Below are 22,482 nucleotides of genomic sequence, written 5' to 3'. Positions count from 1 at the left end.
GGTTAAATAAATGGAAAACCCAAAAAAAACAAAAACTAAGCTTCCAAAATGCAAAAATGTTTCCTCAATAAAATGCTTGATTGAGATTTTTTTTTTTATTGAAGGATATGCATCAACATGCACATTCAGATGCAAGGAATCAAAATACAGAAGCTTCCAAATAGCCTCTTTTCAACAAAATTATACGACAAATATGAGCAGAACTCAAACAGGAAGAGGAATTAAAAAGGAAAATGAACTCAGAGGTTCCTCTAAAATAAAGAAATTCCTACTCCCAACTTTTTAAAGCAGCTGGTTGATTTCGCCTAGAAGAGGCCAGGCTGAAAAACTGGAGATGTAGCTTTAGTGTCACTTTGGAGAAAATGCATTTTAGTGCCAACATGGTGATTTTCATTTTTTTTTTTTTTTACATAAACTTTGATGGCTTTAGGGGAACATTTTAAAACCTCAAACCAATCACATAATTTGGTATAATCAGAGTTAATACGGACAAAACATTTGGTCTTTGGTCGGCCAAAGTAGCTTGTGTGACGATCATCCTTAAGCTTTTGCCCATTTTAATGATGGGCAGAAATTCATCCAACAATATTTGTATATTTCTCACATGAAATAAAACAAAAACACTATACACACAGGACATTTTTCCAAGGCACTGTAGGGTGCTGACAAATATAAAATTCCTTGCATCAGTCATTTCTGAAAAAGAAAATTTTAAAACATAAGAAAAAAAAAAAGCCTGCTTGTAAAGTACACTCGAAGTTCAGATTCAGAAAGTTCCATTTGGATTTAACAAACAAACAACAAAAAAAACAAAAACAATTTATCACCAATACTGTACAGTCACTGCAGAATATTGAATATTAGGATAAATGTGCTTGGATACAGGCGCAAGTTCTCAATGCACAACATGAGTTCAAATAAAGTTCAGGCGTTTCCACAGAGGAAACTTCAGCTCAGATTGTATAGTTGTCTAAAAAGCTTATTTCATTATTGCAAACATAGTTTGGTTGAATCCAAGTCATTTTATTACGACAAGCCCTGTAATTTGTTAGAAATGCTACACGTTTGTGTGTAAAACTAGGGCTATGTTCTATGTAGAATATATGTTTTAAGTAATTGCATTAAATTAACCTGTTTATGCTTCGACTGTACTTTGAACATGTAGTGAAATCAAATAAATCAGCCGAGACACAGCTGTCCTGTCCTGTTCACCAGTGCAGATAGAAAATCATGACGGGGAAAAAGCATGAAGGTGGCTGGCTTCAGTCCAGAATATCTAAACATAAAAATCTGTATTCATGACAAAAATCATTCAATTATACCAACAAATTTGGATCAAAACCAATTTTTCCCAAAGCTTAACATAAAAATAAGCAAACGTGTAAAACAGAAACATGAGTCGCATCTTAATCAAAAGTAAATATAGAATTTTTCTAATGTCTGATGATTCTGGAAAATATAGGAAGGAAGCTTCTGCATCATCTGGTCCCAACGTTAAACTCGAGAGTCTCTTTAACAATCCTGAGGGAATCCAAACGTAAACTGGAGACACCGGACCATTCTTTGATTACCAAAAACAAGCAGGTGGGGGGGGGAAACAAAAAAACAAAATTTCTGCAGACTGGATATTAAAACATTTAGGTTTCATGATAGCAGCTTAGATCACTTACTCCAACCAGCATCAGGAAAACTAGGGATGTTGTCCCGATCAAGGCTTTTTCAAATGACTAAAATCAATTCCTGATATCTGTAGTCGGTCAGGGATTATGTCCATTTCCCAGGTCACTTTATTTTTATTCCTACATTCCATGCAGTAGATTTTGATTATTTAACACCAACAATCTAAATGTTTTTTTGCCCTTTACTTTCCCGTTTCTCATATTTTCCACTCTGTGCTCAACAGGCTGATTAGTTGTCAAAATTGGCTCAGAAAGCAGCTGAAACACTAAACTAAACTCACTAAATGTTACAGCGTTAAAAGCAAATGGCTAAATTTTTCATGAACCTTTTCAGCAAGTCTGTTTGCAAACGACTGAACTGGAAACTTATTTAAGTGTTATTAGCTGAACAATCTCCAATTAGAAATATTATAGCAAAGTAAATAAGCCAAAACATCATCAACCTGACCAAGGAGATGAAAAATGCAGCTTTGTGCTAAAATAATAACACAAAGTTGTTACGCACTTTAAAAAAAAAAAGGATACAGCAGAATCCTGCATGTTAAAATGGGGGACAATCACCACCATGATATTAACCATCGTGTGTTTTCTTACTGGTACGTTTCTGGTATTCTCAGGAATACAAGTGGCATCAAGTTTGATGACTTTTCATCAACAAATGCCTGTTAGTAAAGGGCTGATTAGGATTTAGGGAAACAGAATTCTGATCAGAACATCCCTACACACTGGTTTTAGGAAATCATTCTGACATGAAGGAACGGTCCTTTCTGTGCCGATCACAGATCTGCAGAATCTCACGAAGCTCAGACCCTGCTTCACTCATGTTCATGTACATTCAAATCTACTTGCAAACAAGCACACTGCTCTTAAAACTGGCTGAAACTTAACAAAACCAGAAGTCCAGGCCATCTTCTACACATCCAGCCTCCTTCCATTTCACCTTCTGTTACTAGACAGCTTCATTTTGCATCCATAACCCTGATCTCTCCAAAATTTGATGATAAAGCTAACAGAGTTTGCAGCGGTCGCACAGTATGAGGACAGAGAAGTGTCTTCAGATGTCTGTCTGTATGCAGCACTTCCTGGTGGGGCTCACCGGTTGTGCGGCAGAGTGTCTGCTGGTTTCTTTAAGGAACTCCTCCGGTTCTGCGTTTTCTCCAGCGCTCTCCTCGCTGATGTACAGGAACGTCCCGCTGCTCCTGTCTTTCGGTGAGGCGGGCGGGGATGAGGCCAGCAGGCGGTGGGCGAAGGGGGCGTGGCCGCTCTGAGGGGGAAGCTGCTCCAGGCGGTCGTGCTCCACCTCAGGTAGAGGTGTGATGGTGGGCTGGTGTGGCGGAGGGTCCATCTGGCCGGGTTTACCGGTTTCGGGGTCCGAGCAGCTGAGCTCGGACGAGAAGTGGCTGCAGTGCGAGTCGGCCACCGAGGGGATGCTGCCGCTCAGAGACGGCGAATCGAGCTCGGAGGAGTTGGCGCGCCGCTGCTCCAGGAGCCGAGCGTCGGTGTCGCCCTGCGTCTCGTTCACTCTTCTGTCTCCTCTGCTGCTGCCGCTGCTCGCTCTCCTCCAGAGCTTACTTTTGCACTTTTTGCCCGCGGTAGTTGCGGTGGGGTCCTTGGACCAAGAGGACGAGGGGCCACACTGGTTGCCGGGCTGCCCGCAGCTGCACGCGGAGGGACACAGGCACAAGCATCCATCGGCGCCGGCTGCTTTGATGGCGGCTGAACCGCTGCTGCAGCTGGCTTCATCCATGCTGCTGCTGGCGCTGCCGTGCCTCACCTTGTCCTGCCTGGACTCGGAGTCCACAGGAGCCTCCAGGCTGCCGTCCCTGCAAAACACACGCCACGTTTAACGGATCCACACATTCCACACAACGTAAGACGGAATCACTACACATGCTTAACTGCACATTGTTGCTCAATCTGATGATTTCACTTACGGCTGCAGCTAACGATGATTTGGTTTCTGCGGATTTTCTCTTGCTATGCTGTTTTGTTTGTCTTTTTAGTGTTTTATTTTGTTTTTAATGGTTCGTCTGGGGAAGTGAATTGCAAAATAGCTAATGCTATAAATGTTAGGATGTTCAGTTTTTGTTTATACTTGTATACTCGTCCCCAACAATAGTAATAATAAACGAGTAATTGAATAATAATAAAAAAATACACACTTAGTTTATTTTATATGTGAGAAATACATGAGAAAAGGAAAATAAATAATTAAATTCCTTCTTAAATGAGGAAATAAACCATTTACTACCTAAGATAAAATGGCAGTGTTGCTTGATCATTTGCTGCAGATGAATGACACATCTGACGCAAAAGGTGCTAAAATAGGAGATTTATTTAAAATTTTGCCATTTGAGTAATTCCAGACGGAACATATTTACAGACAAAGAAGTTTTTTTTTCTTTATGAAAATGTCTATATTTGTACAGTTGTGGCTTAGTGTCTCCTGTTCTTTCAACAAAAGGCCTGGATACTAACGTTAACAATCGATTACTAAATTAGCTGATAATTATTTTAATTGCAATAATACAATTCAATTCTTTTAAGCCCTGATTTCGCTTCATTTTCTTATGTTATTGTGTTTTCAAAATCCTGACTGATGTTTTATGATAGGAAAAAAATATCTTTGGTGATGTCTTCTGATTCATTAAAACCATGTGTGATACAACCCGGGGCGTCATTTTTGGTAGATTTCCATCTCGGTTGCATTTTTCCTTTGATTTTACTTGAGTTGGATGATTATAAAATAACCACAAACTTTCAAGAACGCTTTGGAAAAACAGAACAAGCTCCAAACTAGTTCCAGCTCACACACTTACCAGCCACTAATACCGTGTGCGAGCAGCTGCTCGCAGTGGGATGAGTGTGATCTGAATGCTAACCTGTCCAGCGGCATGTAGGCGTTGAGGATGGAGCCCGCCATAGCCTTGGTGCTGGCGTTGTCGCTCATTGTCCCCAGACTGACGGTGGCCGACTCGCCGCTCAAACTGCAGCGCTCCTTCTGGACGTCGGCCTGCACTTCCATCCTGGAGGAAACCGTTGAGAGACACATAATTAATTCAAACAATTACTACACTGCAAAAACACAAAATCTCTGCAAGTATTTTTGGTTTCTTAGTACACTTGAAGTGAGACAAAAGTAATTTATGTGTAACCTTTCAGCAAGAAATAGGACCTCGGTTTAAGTCAATAAATGTTATATTGATGAAATTGCTCTAGTTCCACTGCCAGATTATTTCACTTATAACTAATACTTTTTCATCAATACAAAGGAAGTGATGAAATTCCTTAATATTCAGAAGGAAAATTCTTGCTATCTTCCTGCTGAAAATAGGAAGAAATATCTATTTTTGTAAGTTAGTACACTTGAAATAAGACAAAACAAAGACATTTGTCCTAGATGCTAGATTCTGGGTTTTTCCCATCGTTTAGAACAAGACTATGAAAAAACAAACAAAAAAAAAACCAAAACGCTATTGGTGTCTAAAAAAAGCCCTGAGACTCGTCTTAGCTGAAACTGGAAAAACAAGATGCATTATTTCCATGTCATACGCTACGGCTATCAAGCCATCGCTAACGGTATTCAGAAAGGCATTTTAACAACGTAGGGAGCGCCCAGCTCCAGTGTTCTACCGGTTGTAGCAGCTGCCGGACAGACTGCCCGTGATGCTGGTCCCGGCGAGCGCCGTGGTGCTGGCGTTGTCGCTCATGTTGTCCCGCTGAGCGGAGCTCACGCCGCAGCGCTCCATGTGGCTCCCGCTGACGCTGAGGCTCAGGCCGGTCAGGCCGCCGACGCTCGCTCCGTCGCCGAGGCTCGGGTTGTTGAGCCGGGTTTCCGCCACAGACGTCGTGTCTTGGAGGGAAATTCGTTTAGTTATAGAGCAGATTGAGGAAGAAAAAAAACACACAAAAAAACCCAAAACTCACACGTACAGAGTTAGCTGCAGTAAACCCAAATATTCTGTGACTTTGTGGGTAAAACAGAATGTGCCAAAATATTACTGACAAGAATCAGACAGATACAAACATTTAACTCGTGTTTAACACTTTACGTTCTAAAAATATCCAGACTATGCGGTGCCATTGTGATCTTTAATACAACTCTGTGACTCCTCTCTCACGCCCAACAGCTCCAGAGAAACCTAAGCCAGCTCAGCCTCACGCACCCAAATATTTGACCTGGGCTTTGCCAGGAGAAATATTTGCAACCCAACATGAGCACTGCTAAAACAACTGCTGATTTAAATATGCCCACGGATACCAAACACACACACAAACATTGTGCTTCAAGCTAAATGAATTTCATCAGCTTTCAAATATCTCTTTTCTATTCGATGTATGGAAATATCTGGTTTCAGCTCTAAATAACGTTTTCCAAATTTAGGCTTTTAGTCAAACGTTAGATTGCACTTTATTGCAAAGCTGTGCAGTTTCACCGACTTTATTCAAGCACTTGAATACATTTAATTGGAACCTTACAAACACTGTAAAAGCTTTTCCTTGTAATTTTTGGCTTGTGGCCTTATTAGTAGTTGAGAACTTTAGATTTGCTGTTACTTCTCCAGATTTCTATCTTTCTTCATATTTAGGAGATTCTTACCTGTCGTTACTGCCCCAGTGCCGATGTTGTCATTTTCGTCATCGAACTCGATTCGGACCCCTTTCCCGTTACCAGCGGAAACGCCACAGCCTCCGCTCCGACACAGAGAGATCGGGACGACGCCGTAGACGTACGCGAGCATGATGGGAACGCCGATACCTGAGACAAACAGGAGACAGATGCAATAAACATTTCCTTTCTATATGAGATAAAGCAGAGATTCAGGGGAAAAAAAACAACTAAATATAATTTCACCCAGTTGAACTTTACTGGAAGCTCTTGATATATTACGAATGTCAAGACAACTTGTGTAACAATGAAAAGAGAAGAAAAGTGATCTCTTACCAACAGTGACTGCAGCAACAACAGGAGACACGATGACCGACAGCGTCACGCCTCCAGCGATCACCAGGTTCCTCTTGTGTTTCGAGATGTCCTTTCCTTCGTAGCGATTATGTATCTGATGAGGCAAATTGTTGAGCCCGGCAAATGTTTCGTTTTGTTCAGCTGCATTTTTTTAGTAAAAGTAATTTCATTCAAACATAGGAGCGTATGCAACAAAAATGAACTACACTCAATAATGTCTAAACAATTTACTTCTGTTAATTTAGGTGATTCTGATTTGCTGCTATTAAAAACCCAAAATTTATTTTTCACAAAAAATAAGGATATAGGAGTGGATATTATCGGATTTCATACTGTAGCATAGTATAATACAAAAATAGGATTAAAAAAAATTTTTTTTTTTTTAAAGTAATTTAATAAAACGTTGTAAAGAAGTTTCTTTCTCAATCAATCACTTTTTCCTGTCACCTTTACTGATTTTTCCAACCGTACTTTTACCCTCAACTCAACTACACAGATTGATTCTCCAGCAAGGATTTTTTCAAATTTAATTACTGGTACATAAAATTACTAAAATACATGCACTTTTTGATGATACGTATTCTTTTACTTATGAACATAAATAAACATTCCCAGCACAGTCTCTGTATTGTGTAGAACAGACTGGGAGAAGTGACATGAACAAAGGAACCAGGAGATAACTTTAGTGGCTAAACACTCAGCCACCCGTCTACTTTGACCTCTGTATCTGGATTTTGACAACAGAACCTCCAATATGGATCATTTGTCTAGACATAAATGTTCCCCTTTAGGAGGAAAATCTACTACTTAAAAAAAATACTTTTATTTACCATCTGTGTGATTATTAGCATGTTTTGTCACTTTCAAGTAAAAAACAAGTTTATATAATCAGCGCCGAATTAAAACTTTTTCTCTTCATGGAAATGAAATCAAACAGTCAGAATTACTGAGCTGCGAATCACAACAAGAAAGTACAGACATCTCCTTTAAAGAGATCTTTTTGAAGATTATTTAAATACAACTTTGGTGGGCTTCGTTAATTAGCCCAACATAAACATGCTAAGTTTTCATATTTATTTCTGCCAAAAATCTTTATTTGTAATCTGTGATTCTGCAGTTTCACGTTACATATGAAAAGGTAAACAAACAGGGTAGCTAGGATACACTTAGCTATCTCTAACTTTCACTTTTACTCTTCTCTTTCTCCTTCCTGATTCTGATAAACTCATTGATCAAGCACACTGTTTTTAGGCCAGACTTAAAGCAGTAATTACTACATTAGAGATCTTTGAATAAATAAGCCAGTGTTAGGGAAGTTCTCACCCTTCTGCCCACATAGACTGGGATCCCAATGATCATAGCTGGGATGGCGATGCCGGCAATGAGAGCGATTCCCACAGGCGCTCCCACCAACGTCCCGAGCTGCCAGAGGATTTTCTTCTTCCTGCTCCACGGCTTCTTCCCCCAGAATGTGCAACCCGATGGACTGAGAAGGCAGGAGAGAGAAAACAGTCAGTTAGATCTCAAAGAGAAAAGCTCTACACATTAATACCGTAAATAAAAAAAATAAAATAAAAAAAGATCTATCCTTATAAATCCTCGTCCAGGATGGGGATTTAAATCTGGCTCTAAAAATGGCTGTTTTGGAAAATGTCTCCAAGGAGAAATCCCAAACTCTGCACTGTTGACGTACACGCATATAAAGCTGAGGACATTTGAAAGGAACAAGGACAACAAGTTCTGCAGGAGCCTGTTAATGAACCATCGCTTTAAACCATGTGCTTTGAAACAGGAAAACATCTTAAAAACGCAGGACAGTTTGCACCGAGGACAAACACTGCCTCGAAGGCCAAAACAGCTGAGTTTCTTCTTCATATATCCACCACTAAATGCAGGAGAAACAGTCATGTTTTCACTAAAGCGAAAGAACAAAGAGTAAAACGCTAAATGTGAAACCAACAAATCATCTGCTCGTCAACATAAATACAGAAATGATTGATGAGGTGGCAGGACAGGTGTTGGTGTTGACGACGACGACAGAAAACAAAAAGAGAAACTGAAATAATAACGCGGAACTTTGATGACAAAATGGTGAATATTAAAGCTGTGGCGTCACTCGGCTCACCTCAAGTAGTGAAGGTCAGAAATCTCCTTCATGCAGAGCCAGCAGAACTCGCAGCCGCAGACGGCGCAGGTCATGTGGTTACAGCTCCCGTCGTTCATCTTGATGATGTAAGCAGAGCAGCGAGGGCACGGCTTGATGTCATCACCTGCAACAGATTATTAAAGGAGCAATAAACCAGAATGTGATGATAATTCCTGTTACTGCAAATTAGTTTTTCACGTATATTTAAACAAAATAAAGGCGCAAACATCTAGACAAATAAGACGTGAAACTGAAGGTATGGATGGGTTTATGGGTGATATTTAAGAATATGCGATTCTTTCAACAACAAAAATAAGGAAACCAAAAACAAGGAAGACTGTTGGGCATAATGTAAACAACTATGTCAAACAAAAACCAGGACTGGCTCAACAGAGAGAGAAGCTCCTTTCCTTTGCACTGGAGGGTCCAGGAAGCATCTTTACCAAAAGTGATCAAATCCACTTTAAAATCACCGTCAGACTCATGAAACCTTCTTTCATAAGCTAATGGTTTCGGTGAAGAAGTAACAAACCCAGCTACGGAGACACTTAGAAAGCAAATAAGATTTAGTGACCAATCGTCCTTCATACCAGGTGCTCCGCTCTCCTGGCTGTAGCTGAGGGACGACGACCTGAAGTTCCTGAGCCGCAGGCTCTGGGCCCGCTGCTGCCGCGCCGTGTCGCATGTCTGGTTGGGATGCCACAGCTGCTTGCAGTGGTAGCAGAACTCTGTGCCGCAGCCGTCACGGCCACAGGTGATCTTTGGACAGCTGGCGCAGCCAAAAGCAATGACGGCATACCTAGAGGAGGAGAAGAAGATACAAGCAGAACGCTGCTTTAGAGATCTGAACCTGGACTGTGTTAATGAGTATCTGCTGCAGGAAATTTGTGGTCATTTTATTTCTGTGTTTAGGATTTAAAACAAAGAAAAACATAACATTTTAAAAGGCGCTTTTTTTTACAACCTAGTGATGAGAAAATTAAAAAAAAAATAATAAATGTTACTCCTAATTTTGTCATTTTGTTGTGGAACTTCAATGCAGTATTTATTCTATGCAACAACAACAACATAAAAACAACTTCTGCCTTTTTTTAAAAGATTTAAATTAGTTGATTCCGCACTATTTTAGCCAAATATAAAGAGGTATTGTGGAAGGTCAAAAGAGTAGCAGGTTGCAGACCGATGAGCTACAACTATAGGGTTTATCCACACATTCTTATAATTCAAAAATTACAAGCAAACAAAACCAAAAGTAGATTGCAGTTGGTGTTGCTTTAAATAAACTATTTTCCATCTATGAGGACTGCAAAAACTAGCAGCTGTTTTCCTGAGCTTCCTCATTCTAAAAAGTGAGTTAAAAAAAAACACGCCACAGACAATACAGATACCATAAAAAATTTAACTATATAAAATTAAATAAGGTCATTGTGGTAATTTACCACTCTACGTAGGGTTAGTGTCATGGCAAATGGAGATGAAACATAAAAACAAAAGATGACATATTTTATTTGCATTCAACCAATAAAACAAAAAGATTTCTTTTGTAACTTTTCATGATAAACTGTTTGAAATACAATTCAGATGAATAAGGAACAAGCTATCCTCCTTCTGACTCATCTATTCAAGTTAAACATTTAAACTGAACATTTTCATAATTATGGTTAAATGTGACCGCAAAGGTTTCCCCCTAACTTTCCGGTTTTAGCTTCCTTTTTCTTCAGAAGAAATTATCAAATAATAAATTAATATTAGTAAAAAAAAATTTTTTTAATTCAATTTATTTATGGTTTCAGTTTTGTGCGGCTTTCATTTCTTTTTATTAAGTTTTTATTTATTTATTTATTTATTTTTTTTGGTTTTTGTATTTTTTTTGCTTCCAGTAATGGTGCTCAGTGTACAAAATTATAGGTTTATATGTCTTTGAGAGTGCAAACTTGCATTCTTATCCCATTGTCATCATATTAGTTGAAAATGGTCTCTAAACAAACACGCTGTCGTTTATCGCAATAATTTCAGGAGCAATTCGTCGTCCAGCAAAATAATTCCTCTCTAAATGCCAGCTAAAATAAGTTTAAGCTTAAAAACAAAATCTGATTATCAACTTAAAGCCTTACTTTGCGCCAAACAGAAGATCGACACTGATACAACGCTGCAACAAAACAAACGTGGAAGCACATCAGGTTCTAAAACTAGTCAAACTTTAACTTTGCTACAGAGTCGCTTTATGCAATCATATAAAGAATGTATCACTCAATAAACTAGTTCAGCTAACAAACAACGCCTTTAACACCTTTAAACCACAATTATGCAACAGTAACAGAAACGGAGCCAATAGTTTGGCAGTGAGTCCAATCAGTTATTTGGGATTGAGAGCATTAAATGCAGAATAGAAAGTAAATTCAGGTTAGGGGGGAAATTACTACAAAAAAACGTGAACTTTACAAATAAAGGAAGGAAAGCTCAGTTGAGCTCCACAGCATATCAAATCACAATCTGTACCACACCACATATTTGGACGCTATGTACTTTAAGTACAAATTCTGCATATTAACAACATATTTGGCCTGTAGTTTCCTACCTTTGATGCCAATGCTGATGTATATTTTTAGGGACAGAGATGCTAAAGCTCATAAACCCTACAGGATTGTTTAAGGATTTTTTTCTCTCTCTATTCCGATCAATTTGCAAGAAAGGATCCTCACAGCACGATGCTGTCAAAAACAAGCTGCATGGTGGTTTCAGGGTGATGTGTTGTTAATTATTCATCACACACGTTTGCACACAGAGGCAGCTTTCTTTTTTGTAGAGATTTTGAAAAACATAAAACCATTTCCCTCCCACTGCACAATTCTGTACTAAATGCTTATTAATCACATAAAATTCCAATGAAATCAAATGAAGTCTGTGGCTATGAGGTGACAAATTGCAAAAAAGTTTGAATACTTTTGCAAGGCACTGAATATACTATTCAAAATTAAATGGAAAATGTGTGGTAAAGGGGCAGTTTGATGCTGATTGATGTTTTTCTGAACAGACCATGTGATCTCACTGCCCCTCCATCTTACCCGCAGTCAGGAGCGGGACACCAGCGACAGTCCGGTTCGGCCACCAGCCACCTCCTCAGCATGAACTCCTCGTATTTCTCCATGACGGCTCGGTCTCCCAGGATCATCTGGATGTCGTGGGGGTTGAAGCGCTCCGAGCACTCGGGGCAGGTGATGTTGACGCGGGACTCGGAGATCTCGATGCGCAGGTACTGGCGCAGGCAGTCTGCGCAGGAGCGGTGGTGGCAGGTCATGATGTCCGGGAAGCGATCCCGGGTGTGGCGGAGCAGGCACAGCGGGCATTCCAGCAGGTCTGACGAGGACCCCGTCCCTGCCGACGTGGACGCCACATCCGACGGAGGCTGGGCGGAGACTTTGTCGACGCCGGCCTCGGACTGCACGCTTTCGACGCTGACGACGCCGTCCGCTCCGGACGACAGAGTCCTGGACTTCCGCTTGGAGTCCCGCTCGGCTCTGAGTCTGCGTCCGAAGAACGAGTGGAGGGACAGGCGGCGCTTTTTAGGATTCTTCCTAACCGAGGGGAGGCTTACGGAGGACGCAGCAGAGTGCAGGTCTCGCTCTGAGCCTGTGCTGCCATGCTGCAGGCTGCTCATTGCGCCAGAAGAGGCGCTACCAGGGCTTCAGACAAAAATCACCACATGAGGTGAGGAGAGGGTGAAAGGAAGGATAAACCAAAAAATGCAAAGAGATCCAAGAAACAGGATGCCCAGCGAGGGAAGCAGCCCGACTTCAGCTACGACATGATGGCAGGAAGAGAAAAACAAATCAGTACGGCGCTCCACTCCTTCAGATCATAGCAGCTGCAGACGGGTGTTGAGGTCAAGATGACGAGGCTTTGGTTTGCACACGGGCCTGGAGGAAAGCAAAACACAAATTCAGGATGAAGAAAAAAACTAACATAAAAACAGTTGAAACAAATATTAGGACTTTTACTATGAGTTTTAGGCTACGTTCACACAGTAGTCTGATCCAACTGATGCTGCAGTCAGTTTTTTTTTTTGTACATACTCCTAATTAAACCCGACCAAAATAAGACTTCTGTGTGAACGGTTTACGACCCAAACAACCTGCAGAAGAAGAATGTCGGCACAGCAGCACATTATTTACAAAAGTAATGATGAATGGAGCCGTTTATGGATTGACTTTAAAGTTTATTAGGCGACAGTTTCATAACAACACCAAGGAAGCTAAAAGAAAGGACACCTAATAGCAATGGCATTTTGTAGAGAACTGACTGCAATTTCTGCAGAGAAGTGTGTTTAGATGTGTAGTCAAAGCAAAGAGTGTTTTGATTGTGATGTAACGCGCTTCAGTGACACAGACTACTTTCATAAGTTCATAATTATGGTTTTCAGATGTTGTTTTTCGTCCTGATTTACCGCATCTGGCTTTTTTCTGGTGCAGAATTATGACACATCAATAACATAAAAGCCTAATAAAATATAAACATTCAGACTGCAGACACAATGGGATACGTAACCGACTCAGTATCAAATATGGAAGTGGCAAAATCAGATTTTTTTTTTTCTTTAAATTGGGCCATTCACACTGTTGTGAAAAAGTCAGATATAGGTCTCAAGTGGACAAAAAAAAAGTGGATTTGGGTCGCATTTGCCTGAGGTGTGAACACAGCCTTATTTCCGAAGCTAGCCCTCCTTACTTCATTTTAAACAACAGTGAAAGAGAGAAAGAAATAGCTCTACAAATTTTAAAAACTACATTGATTTCAGTTGTGCTTCAGCTCCACAATGTAAACCTGAGGCATCATTTTGGATAAAAGTCCCCGGCGAGCTAAGAGGTGACTAAATAACAGCTGCAAATCCAATCTGAGGCAGCGGTTTTAAAAGCCTAAAAACCTCATTCTGACTGGTTGTGGCTTTTCAGCACTCACAATGGTTTGTAAGTAGAAGTGAGAAGTCTGCCTCTTGCTTTAAAGCTGCAGGTCAATTGTAAAAAACAAACAAACAAAAAAACAAGCTTTCAGCTGCACAGCCTCAAGACGCATTCGGTTTGGTGCCATGACTCTTTTCATTCGGTGCTGAATCAACTTTCTGAAGCTTGTGAGGGGCATCTGGGTCATTTATCATAATGCACTGGACCGCCTCTGTAAAAACACTTCGAAGCCAGTACAGTGAAGGTAGTTGGATAATGAAAAACACAATATTTATCTTATTAGTGAACATGTCATGCTTAAGTCCTAGCTAACATTGTCATTGCAGGTAAATATAGTAGTTAAATGGAAATCTACTTTAAATAAAATATTTAGCATTTTGGCTAACGAAACTTAAAACCTCCTCAAAAGTACTGAAACAGAAAATATTTTCCTTTCCACCACAGTGCCCAACAGCAACACCTTCACTAAAACCCAACATTTTTAAGTGAACTTCAAAACACACAGAGAAGTGATGCAATAGCACCATGATTCGACTTTATAACAAACCGTTCTGGTTTGTGAGATGAACCGAAAAACCTTCGTGTAAGCAGGATGAAGCTTTAATAAGGAAGGAAAGCAATTTCGACCAACCTTAATGTGAAATTACAATGTAGTGGTGTAATTAAACTGGAAAATCCTGTCTATGCAATGTAGGAAGACTGAGCGGGACTTTCCATGTGGCTGAGGCCAGAGAGTGTCTGAGTTTCCAGTTCTGCGGCTCAGGGGGAATCACACACTAACACACTTCATACATCGGGATGGTGTCCCAGTTCTTCAGATGAGACACCCTGGGTAAGAAGTTTGCCGTAGCAGAATAAACACTTTCAATCTTCTGCCAACTCTTAAAAATGATAAATAAAAAAAAACACACTTTTGCTAGGCAGAGTTATGACTAATGCTGTTTCCAAGCAAAATGTTTCTGCTGGGGAATTAAGTCAGTCTAAGGTCACACTATAATTTAAGTCAAAATGGAAGGGGAAAATAGTAATAAAGTAAGTCATGTGGAGAGGCAGTGGTAATGGTTTTAACAAGTATAGCACTTAGCACCACACTGCAATAACACACTGGCACCGGCAAAGCAATAAACAAAATATTCCCCCCATTTTTATTTTCTTTCTTTTTTTGTGCCTTCGCTCTGCAACAATTAGATGCTCAGCCAACCTGCAGTGAAACATTTAATACGACTGCACACTTGAACATCAAACAGCGCCATAAAGACGCCGGTTATCTGGGATTATTTAGAAACCCTGAAAAGAATGTGACCATAGCCAGTTAAACAACCATAACTGATAACTTCAAAGTTTGGAACCAATCTTAAAAGTGTCAGGTAGGCTAATCTGTTTCTGTGCTGCTGAGTTGCACCACGAGATTGACTGCTAAAATTTTTTTTTTTTGAAAACATCACTTATTTTTTTTCTTGATCAGCCCTGACTACTGGAAACCCAAAAATCTAATCAGTAGATACACAATACCACGCGCCATCAGGTCACACAGACAACAACACTGTTCAGTGTGGATGCTGTTATGAAGGGAAGATGATGCAACGTTAGTTTCTTCCGATACCAATGAGAGTTGGCTTAGAATGAAGTAAGAGGAAGCAGATACATAAAAAGCTATTTAAAACAAACCCTATTTTTCATCAGGGTCAAAGGACCTTCGTAGGTCCTTTGAATGTCCTACAAAAGTAGGTCATTCAAGATGAAGAGAGCAAGACTTTTAGTAGAAAACAGGAAGGCAGATTCATTTTGAGCTTTCAGCACTTTTCTGTCATGAACATCCTTGATATGGAAACGTTAGCAGCCTTAGAAATTTATGAGTTAAGGTGAGGATCTACAACCTCTGGGGAAGACAGAGACATTGTCAACTTCTTAATTAATTTCTTATAGTGGTGTGATGTCACCTCTAATCCCAATATAAACAGATAACTACTAACACAAGGTAATTTACCGTAGAAGAAAATATTCTGAACATTGCTTTTAGATCTTCTCTTAATATTATTCCTACAGAGAAATTGGAACTGGCAAAAAGTGGATAAAATGGGGTCAGTGTTTTTTAAATAAAACCTAAACTGGACACAAAGTTCTCATCTGTGGATTTTCCTGTGCTGGCGGATCTGCAGGCATGTTTACTGACACCACAGCATTCTCCTCACAATCAAAGAGTTTTGATTGCATCTTTTAAAGTCCCTTTGTCATAAGCAGAAGGTACATAAGAGGACATCTGAGGCACTTAAAGGATGTCGGAAAACAAGAATCAGCTGCAATAATGACAAGAAGCAGCATGCCAATACATGCCTTCACAATAAGTAACACTTAGTATGTGGTTATTAAAGTGAAACTGAACTCTTTCAACTTTAACTGAGTTAGAGATCGCAAAGGTATTTCCAACATGTTTCTACATGTTAGACAAATGTCACAATGGTTGTGTCATTTTAACAGACAAACTATCATTGATCTGTCATTTCCTGTAGGATTGCTTCAGAGTTCCTCAATTTACTTCTTGTTTTGAAAGACATTTTCCAGTTGGAGTGTCCTTCAAAATACCATATTTAGGGCTGCATGTTCTGTTAGATTAATCTGTGATTTTCCTTATTTAATAAAGCATCAAAACGTTCAGGTCCAGTTTTAATGAGAAAACATTGAACGTTTCTCCAGTTGCCAACTTGTTACAATTGAAACTCACCCAGATCAACTGTGACTGGAAACATCCGTCTAAAAATTTTCTTTGGCCGCCTTCATCACGTACGCTAATTTCCGGTGACATTCCGCGTGGAGGACAGATTTCCTGATTATGACAATGCTTCCAGTTCTTTTGGCTTCGGACCAAGGAACAGCCCAGAAACTTAACCAAAACTCATTTTTTAAATATAACTTTGTTTACCAAGCACACTGAGAAAATGGGAGTCCTTTCCAGTGCAGAACATAGTTGCTCAAGAATGCGTAAAAATAAGAACATCATAATCAAGGCTCTCCAGGACTCACCAGTCATATGTTTACCCATGTACCTTGATGTATCTTTAGCTTGAGTATTTTCAGGAATAGTGTGGCATTAAACAAAGAGAGGGAACAGCCAATACAGAAGCAAATGCCTCAGATGCTCCTGTGAGTATTGTTGACTAAACAGAAAGATAGCAGAAGGCAGAGTGAGGTTACTTTTCCACTTTGTGTAGGATATGATGAGGAGCCCCAATGTTTGTGCAAAAATAGGCATCAAAGTCTATTAATAAAGAATTTACATCGTAATCAGCAATTTAACCATCTCCATTTAACAACTCAGACAACAAAGAAATACCTTTTATTTGAAGGTAAGAGCATAAAGATAAACAGTTCAACTAATGAACAAATAATTGGAGTTCACAAAGGATCTCCATCCATTTAAATACTTTTTTTACTCCTCTCTAATAAATACTTCTTTATTTTACGGATTTAGGACCTTGTGTGATAATTAATTTGATTAACTTGAAGACTTTCTAAAACTGCAACAAAAAAAAAGTATTTAAAGAAAGCATTCACACTGATGTCATGTTTTGAAGAAAATTGCAAATAAGACTGTTTATAAGACATGCAATTAAGTCACACACAAAGCAAAAGCAGGAGAGAAGGAGCCACACATTTACTTCTCACGCAAAATGAGGAAGCCTGATACTCCCAGCTGCTAAGAAGCTTGTCAGCTATACTAGCTCCTCTAACAAATTATCTGATCAAGTTTACCACTTTTACTCACTTTAAACAAATTAAACCAAGCTAGAAAATGTTTCAAAACCAGCTATTTTATAGCTAACTACCTTAAACGTTGTTTTTTTTGGCTTTGCTTTTACATGCTCTTCATCCAGTGCTGTGCTTTTTGCTCTTGTCCTTGATCCATCACCCATGCTCTCCTCCTAATTGGCTCGTTTACAAACCAGAAAACTGAATTTCAGGCAGTCAGGACGGTCTTCTCTGAACTGAAAGTTGAAAACCTAAATAGATAATTACAAACCGACTTTGGATTTTGCCAAGTCTAAGAAAAGTGACTTGGGACAACTTCCACGACGGCTGGTATTGCGCAAAACTCCTGAGAAACTGACGCACCTTGGACACTAAAACAACACTTTTGCACTGTGTTGTTTGTACTCGTTAAAATAAAGATGTTTTTTCTGCACTTAACTTCCTCCTCGCTTGCTGAAGGCAGCATAACACACAAGACTCAGATGTTGCAACAAAAGTGCTAAGAGTCAATGGTTTGTTAACAAAGGCAGCAGGAAACAAAGCCTTCAATGACTGCAGCTACTTAAGCGCACTTGAGATCATACAATGTTTCAGGGAACTGGGTGTTGGACATCATTTATATACAGAATGCACGCAAATGGGGAAAAGTTGAAGGAGGTAAAAGTCCATTTCCAGACTAATGAATGTCATCCGATGGGAGGATTTCTAAACATAGATAGGTGAAAAAGACCAAAAAAATGTCATGTCATTTGAGAGTTTAAAAAATTTTGTACAATGTACAAGTTTAGATTAAAGTATCAAAATAGGCCAGACATCGTCACCAGCAGATACTTCAGCACTTAAAATTGTTTCAGCCACATTTTTAAAGAACTATGCAGAATATTTTAATGTTGGGCTAATGACGACAATTGTTTTAGTTTTATAGATACAATGTTGGTCTACTCTGTTGTTGCATTACCAGGTGGTGTCTATTGGAAATCAAAAGTAAGATTTAGAAAACGGAGTGTAAACCACCAGAAGAAATTAAGAAATATCTTAACGTTAGCTGAAATAGGGCAGTGCAATTTGACTAATGTTTGTTTTACTTCTGAATTTGGCATCATCCCATCACAAAAATAATGTAACACAAGAAAAAAGAAAGTTTCAACGTGTCAAATTGCTGTTGTTTAAATGCAACAACAGCAATGTGGTTCCAATATTGAAATGTAATATAGTATTCAATAATCAATTTCTCCTGAAACATGTGATGGTGATCTAAATAACGAACAGGAAAAGAAACTGCTTGGGCCATGAAGATCCAAGAGTGTGAAGAAAGAATGTCTTAGTAAGAGCTGGTTTTAAAAATGCTGCCATGTAGCATTTTATAATACGTGTTTACACATGTTAAACACTCGCTAAAACAGGCAGTCATCTAGTTGAGAAGTCAGCACTCACCACAACCTGCAAAGTCATTTGCAGAATTCAAATTAAAGTTAAAGCGAATTAGCAAGCATTTTGCAAATCAGTTCCTTATCCAGCATCTAATATTAAAGTCCCAATGTCAGATACATCAAGACCAAACAATGTAAAAAATATATTTAACAAATTCTCATTCTCTAGGGTAAGAAGTTACTCTATCAACAAATTTACTCATAGATGTAAAATATCAAGTGTTTTCAATGCATTTGAATCTACATATTAGTTTTATTTTCTTTTGTGTTCTAAATATTTTTGAGATAACCTTTAGAGTTCAGGAACATGCACACTGTCCAAGCGTGAATGTTGTTCATAACATTCTCTTCTTTCATGCTCTGAGTAACAGAAATACACAGAAACTGACAGAGGTCAGTTTTGGAGACAACAAATCTGGAGAGACTGGTCCCAGTTGACGAGCAAAAAAAAGTCTGTCTGCTTGTAAGAGAGTGAGTTTGGTTTCTTTCACAGCCCAGGAATCTTGTATTCATCTGCAACACAACAGTTGTCTCCCTTTCAATTACAGGGAAGATTAAAGGAATTCACTCTGCCGTATAAATCCGGCTTAAAATATATATATTTTTTTACTTACACTGTGCTAAAGAAATATTACAAACAGGAAAAAAAAAACATACCACATATTTAATTTGATAGGAAACTGCTTTTATACAGCTTAGTAGGCTGTATAATGGCCTACTTTTAATATATTTTTAATATATGCATAATTCAATTTTTATTTTAATAAATGGATTTTAATATATTTTAATATATTTTCAGAAAATAAAACCTAACTCAAACAATAACAAAATCAATTCACAAATCTGATACAGTAAAGTTCCTGCAAGGTTGATCAAATGACATTTGATCTTTAGCTATAAGCAGGAATTGCAGCAGTAAAAACATAATAAAGTTTTATAAAGAAAATGTCTTGTTGACGCTTTTTGAACTTATTTCAGCACTAAATTAAGTTCTTGAAATTTGTTGCACTTACTGTCTAATATTTTTTCTGTTTCAAATCAAAAATATACCTTTTGTCCCTTTGACCACAATCTTATTTTTTATAAACAAACATCACAGGTTTTCTCCAAAATAAGAGTAAATAGCAACACTCAAAATGTCCCATTTGGGTAGGGAATTCAATCAGTGACAAAAATGCTAGAAAAGCCCTGAAAGATCAGCGATTCCCCCCTTTGACTAATTCTGATGTGTAAACATCAACTGAAATGATTAAAATTTTGATTATCTTTTTCATATGTAAAGATTGCCTGCATCAAAACAATAGTCCCCCATGAGTTTGGTTTTTAAATGCACCAACCGTTCAAAGTGGTGCAGATAAAAAGTTTATAAAATCAGTTGTTTTAAATTACCAACTGATTTTATACAAGAAGCCTGCAGCACATTTTATTATTTCTTCTGAATGTTAAAATATCAACACAAAAGGAAAAAAAAAATCTATATCCATAAAAACCTATATTGACCAACAAATATCTGTTTGGTGTATCTTCAGACTATTAGAGGAAAAGGGGCCCAAACACTGTAAGGATAGTAAAACAACTATCCTGCCTCTGTTGATTTTAACAAGTATATTTAACTGACTACTGGAAATTACTCAACTGATCACGCAAACGGATCAGTCAGCCAAACTATTTTTGCAATAAATCGATCATGTAATTTTGATTAACTCTGAATGAAGCGCCACAAAACTGATGTAATGATGCATATATTAGATATAAAGCGGCACTACAGAATGCCTTTGGGTCATAATATGTAATATTTCAGAAACAATGACTTTGTATTTTTATTACTATTTTATTACAAATCAATTACAGCTGGAATGCCGTGCAGTCTCTGAAAATCAAACACTGGAAATATAAATTACTATATAGCTAGAGTATGAGTACAACAGTATTGAAATAAAAATAAAAAGACCTAATGTCTTATTGTTATCAATGAAACGGAACTATTGTTTACTTCCCAGCCTGCTAACAGAATCTACATCAGATTTATAGCAAGAAGCTAACATTGACTAACTTTGACCGTCCGAAGAGTTGCTGCTGCTAACCAGCTCTAAGGCAATGCAACACCATAAAAATCCGTAAATTATCGAATTAATTTGATGAGGTTACTCACAAACTATGATAATAATATAATTATTAGGAGGTTATAATTATTATTTGCTGAGACAGAGTTGAATTTGAAGAAAAAACGGACATGCTAACCAAGCTAGTTTCTAAACAGCTATCGGAAAGGAGGAAGTTCTTACGTGGGTGATAGTAACTAAATTTGAGCTAACTTAGACGTTAAAGTCCATTTTGATTTCAAACTTACTGTTTAATCTCGTCCTGTTTCAAGTTACTTCCCCACAGAGGAGCGTCCGGCGGTCGCCATTACACAGTAAGCCGTGGTACGAAATGTGTAACACAAAACTTCAGCCAAGGTACATTCCCCGAGTCCACAGTCATCAAGCAACGTAACAAGCTGAAATAATTCGGTCACTTCCGGTTGGAAACACGGTCTTTTCTAAATAAAGTGAAAACTAGTTTCGCTTGGAAAATTTAGTTCTTGTCACATTCTCTCATGTCATGTAACATTCAGCTCTGTAAAAAATGAAGAGCCCACTGGACTGAACCCCATTAAAAACCTCATGGTTAATCCACCAAATATTGATTTATGAACTCTTGCAGAGTTCATACAAAACATTAGTATTGTTGCTTCTAAATTAATATGAATTTCTTCTCTTTGGATTATTTGAGGTCTGAAAGGACTGCATCTTTTTTGTTATTTTGACGATTTCTCATTTCCTGCAAATAAATACTAAGTGTTTGCTTGGTATTTCTAAGACACATCAGTAGTTCATAGAATGTTAATTTTACTCAAACATATACCTTTAAAAGTAAAATCAGAGAAACTGATTATTTTAAGTGGTCTCTTAATTTTTTCCAGAGCTGTATATGATGTTGGGGTCTTCCAATCAAGGCGTTGAGGCCCGGTGTTTTGGAACTTTTAGCCGTATCCCTGGTTCAACATTTCTCAAATAGCAGAATTACCTCCTCAGTGTAGTCAGGTTCTCCAGAGTGCTGATAATGACATGATTATTTAACTCACGTGTGGTGAAGCACAGTCATCTAAAACCTGCAGGACAAAAATGGATGAGGAAGAAATTAGGAAGTCCACATGTATCAGAATTTAAAATGACTAAAAGTCCATTATAAGTGTAGTGTATAATGCACTATCTGTGCTCCTATCCATCCACCACAATATAGTGGTGGATGTATCTTATGGTTTAATGGAATATTATCATTGCTAAAATGTTTGATATTTGTGTTAAAGAGATTGAAGGTTAGCATACTTCTACAAAGGAAATGTGATTTGTTTTAAAAATGCATTTGGGAACATGGGTGTGTGGATGCAGGATGTACATTGTGTGCTAGTTTTCTTTTCTTTTTTGGTGTGTGTAAATGTGTTAATACCTGATCAATAAAAATGCATTTTAGACGCATCTGCAAAGAATCCATAAACTAAATTAAATTGTGC

General features: G+C 38.5%; 1 protein-coding gene across 1 annotated transcript; it reads right to left on the bottom strand.

The window, feature by feature from the left end:
* Positions 1-80: 80 nt before the first annotated feature.
* LOC122844200 (E3 ubiquitin-protein ligase RNF19A-like) lies at positions 81-21,403 on the bottom strand. The gene is made up of 10 exons (XM_044139439.1): positions 21,277-21,403; positions 11,857-12,708; positions 9,382-9,590; positions 8,771-8,915; positions 7,969-8,131; positions 6,625-6,739; positions 6,280-6,438; positions 5,313-5,532; positions 4,562-4,705; positions 81-3,502 (listed from the first exon to the last, which is right to left on the bottom strand). Exons 2-10 carry the CDS (start codon positions 12,447-12,449, stop codon positions 2,734-2,736), a joined length of 2,517 nt encoding a protein of 838 aa, XP_043995374.1. The 5' UTR covers positions 12,450-12,708; positions 21,277-21,403; the 3' UTR covers positions 81-2,733.
* Positions 21,404-22,482: the final 1,079 nt, after the last annotated feature.

This window comes from Gambusia affinis, linkage group LG14 (assembly GCF_019740435.1).
Source record: "Gambusia affinis linkage group LG14, SWU_Gaff_1.0, whole genome shotgun sequence".
Classification (NCBI taxonomy): domain Eukaryota; kingdom Metazoa; phylum Chordata; class Actinopteri; order Cyprinodontiformes; family Poeciliidae; genus Gambusia; species Gambusia affinis.
This window is presented reverse-complemented; position numbering and strand designations above follow the sequence as displayed.